The sequence below is a fragment of the Corapipo altera genome, unplaced genomic scaffold (assembly GCF_003945725.1).
Source record: "Corapipo altera isolate COAL_440 unplaced genomic scaffold, ASM394572v1 60120, whole genome shotgun sequence".
Taxonomy (NCBI): Eukaryota; Metazoa; Chordata; class Aves; order Passeriformes; family Pipridae; genus Corapipo; species Corapipo altera.
In genome coordinates, this window is record NW_020887589.1 from 3,285 (window position 1) to 3,868 (window position 584).

Below are 584 nucleotides of genomic sequence, written 5' to 3' on the forward strand. Positions count from 1 at the left end.
GGAGTGTCCAAGGCCGGGTTGGATTCCCTGGGATAGCGGGAGGTGTCGGGGTCTGAACTGGATGAGCTTTGAGGTCCCTTCCCCCCCAGCCCCTTCCATGAACCTGTTCCTGTCCCCCTCTCCCTGTTCCCATCCCTGTTCCAGGATACCGGGCTCTCACGGAGGCTCCGGATGGCAGCCTGTGCCTGGCCATGGAATTCGGGGGGGAAAAGTCCCTCAACGACCTGATCGAGGAGAGGAGGGAGAAGGGCCTGGGCCCCTTCCCGGCCACAACCATCTTCCAGGTGGCCCTGAGCATGGCCAGGGGGCTGAAGGTACCGGAGGGGGGGGGTTCCCGGCGCTCCAGGGATTGGGAATAGCCATGGAATGAAGGAATTCATCCAGTCCCACCCCCTCTGCTACGGGCAGGGACAGCTCCCGCTATCCCAGGGGATCCAACCCGGCCTTGGACACTCCCAGGGATCCAGGGGCAGCCACAGCTTCTCTGGGAATTCCAGCCCAGCCCCTCCCCACCCTCCCAGCCAGGAATCCCTTCCCAATCTCCCCCCCAAATCTCCCCTTTCCCACTGGGATCCATTCCCTGG

The 584-nt window shown here is 63.7% G+C and overlaps 1 protein-coding gene across 1 annotated transcript in view; it reads left to right on the plus strand.

Moving 5' to 3' along the window:
• The window catches only part of PBK (PDZ binding kinase), a gene marked incomplete at both ends in the record, with an annotated part of 2,886 nt that extends 2,572 nt beyond the window's left edge, over positions 1 to 314 (plus strand). The window contains one exon of the mRNA XM_027632823.1: positions 145 to 314. Within this exon, the coding sequence (XP_027488624.1) occupies positions 145 to 314 (170 nt within the window). The remainder of the gene's footprint in view (positions 1 to 144) is intronic.
• Between the last annotated feature and the right edge of the window lie 270 nt (positions 315 to 584).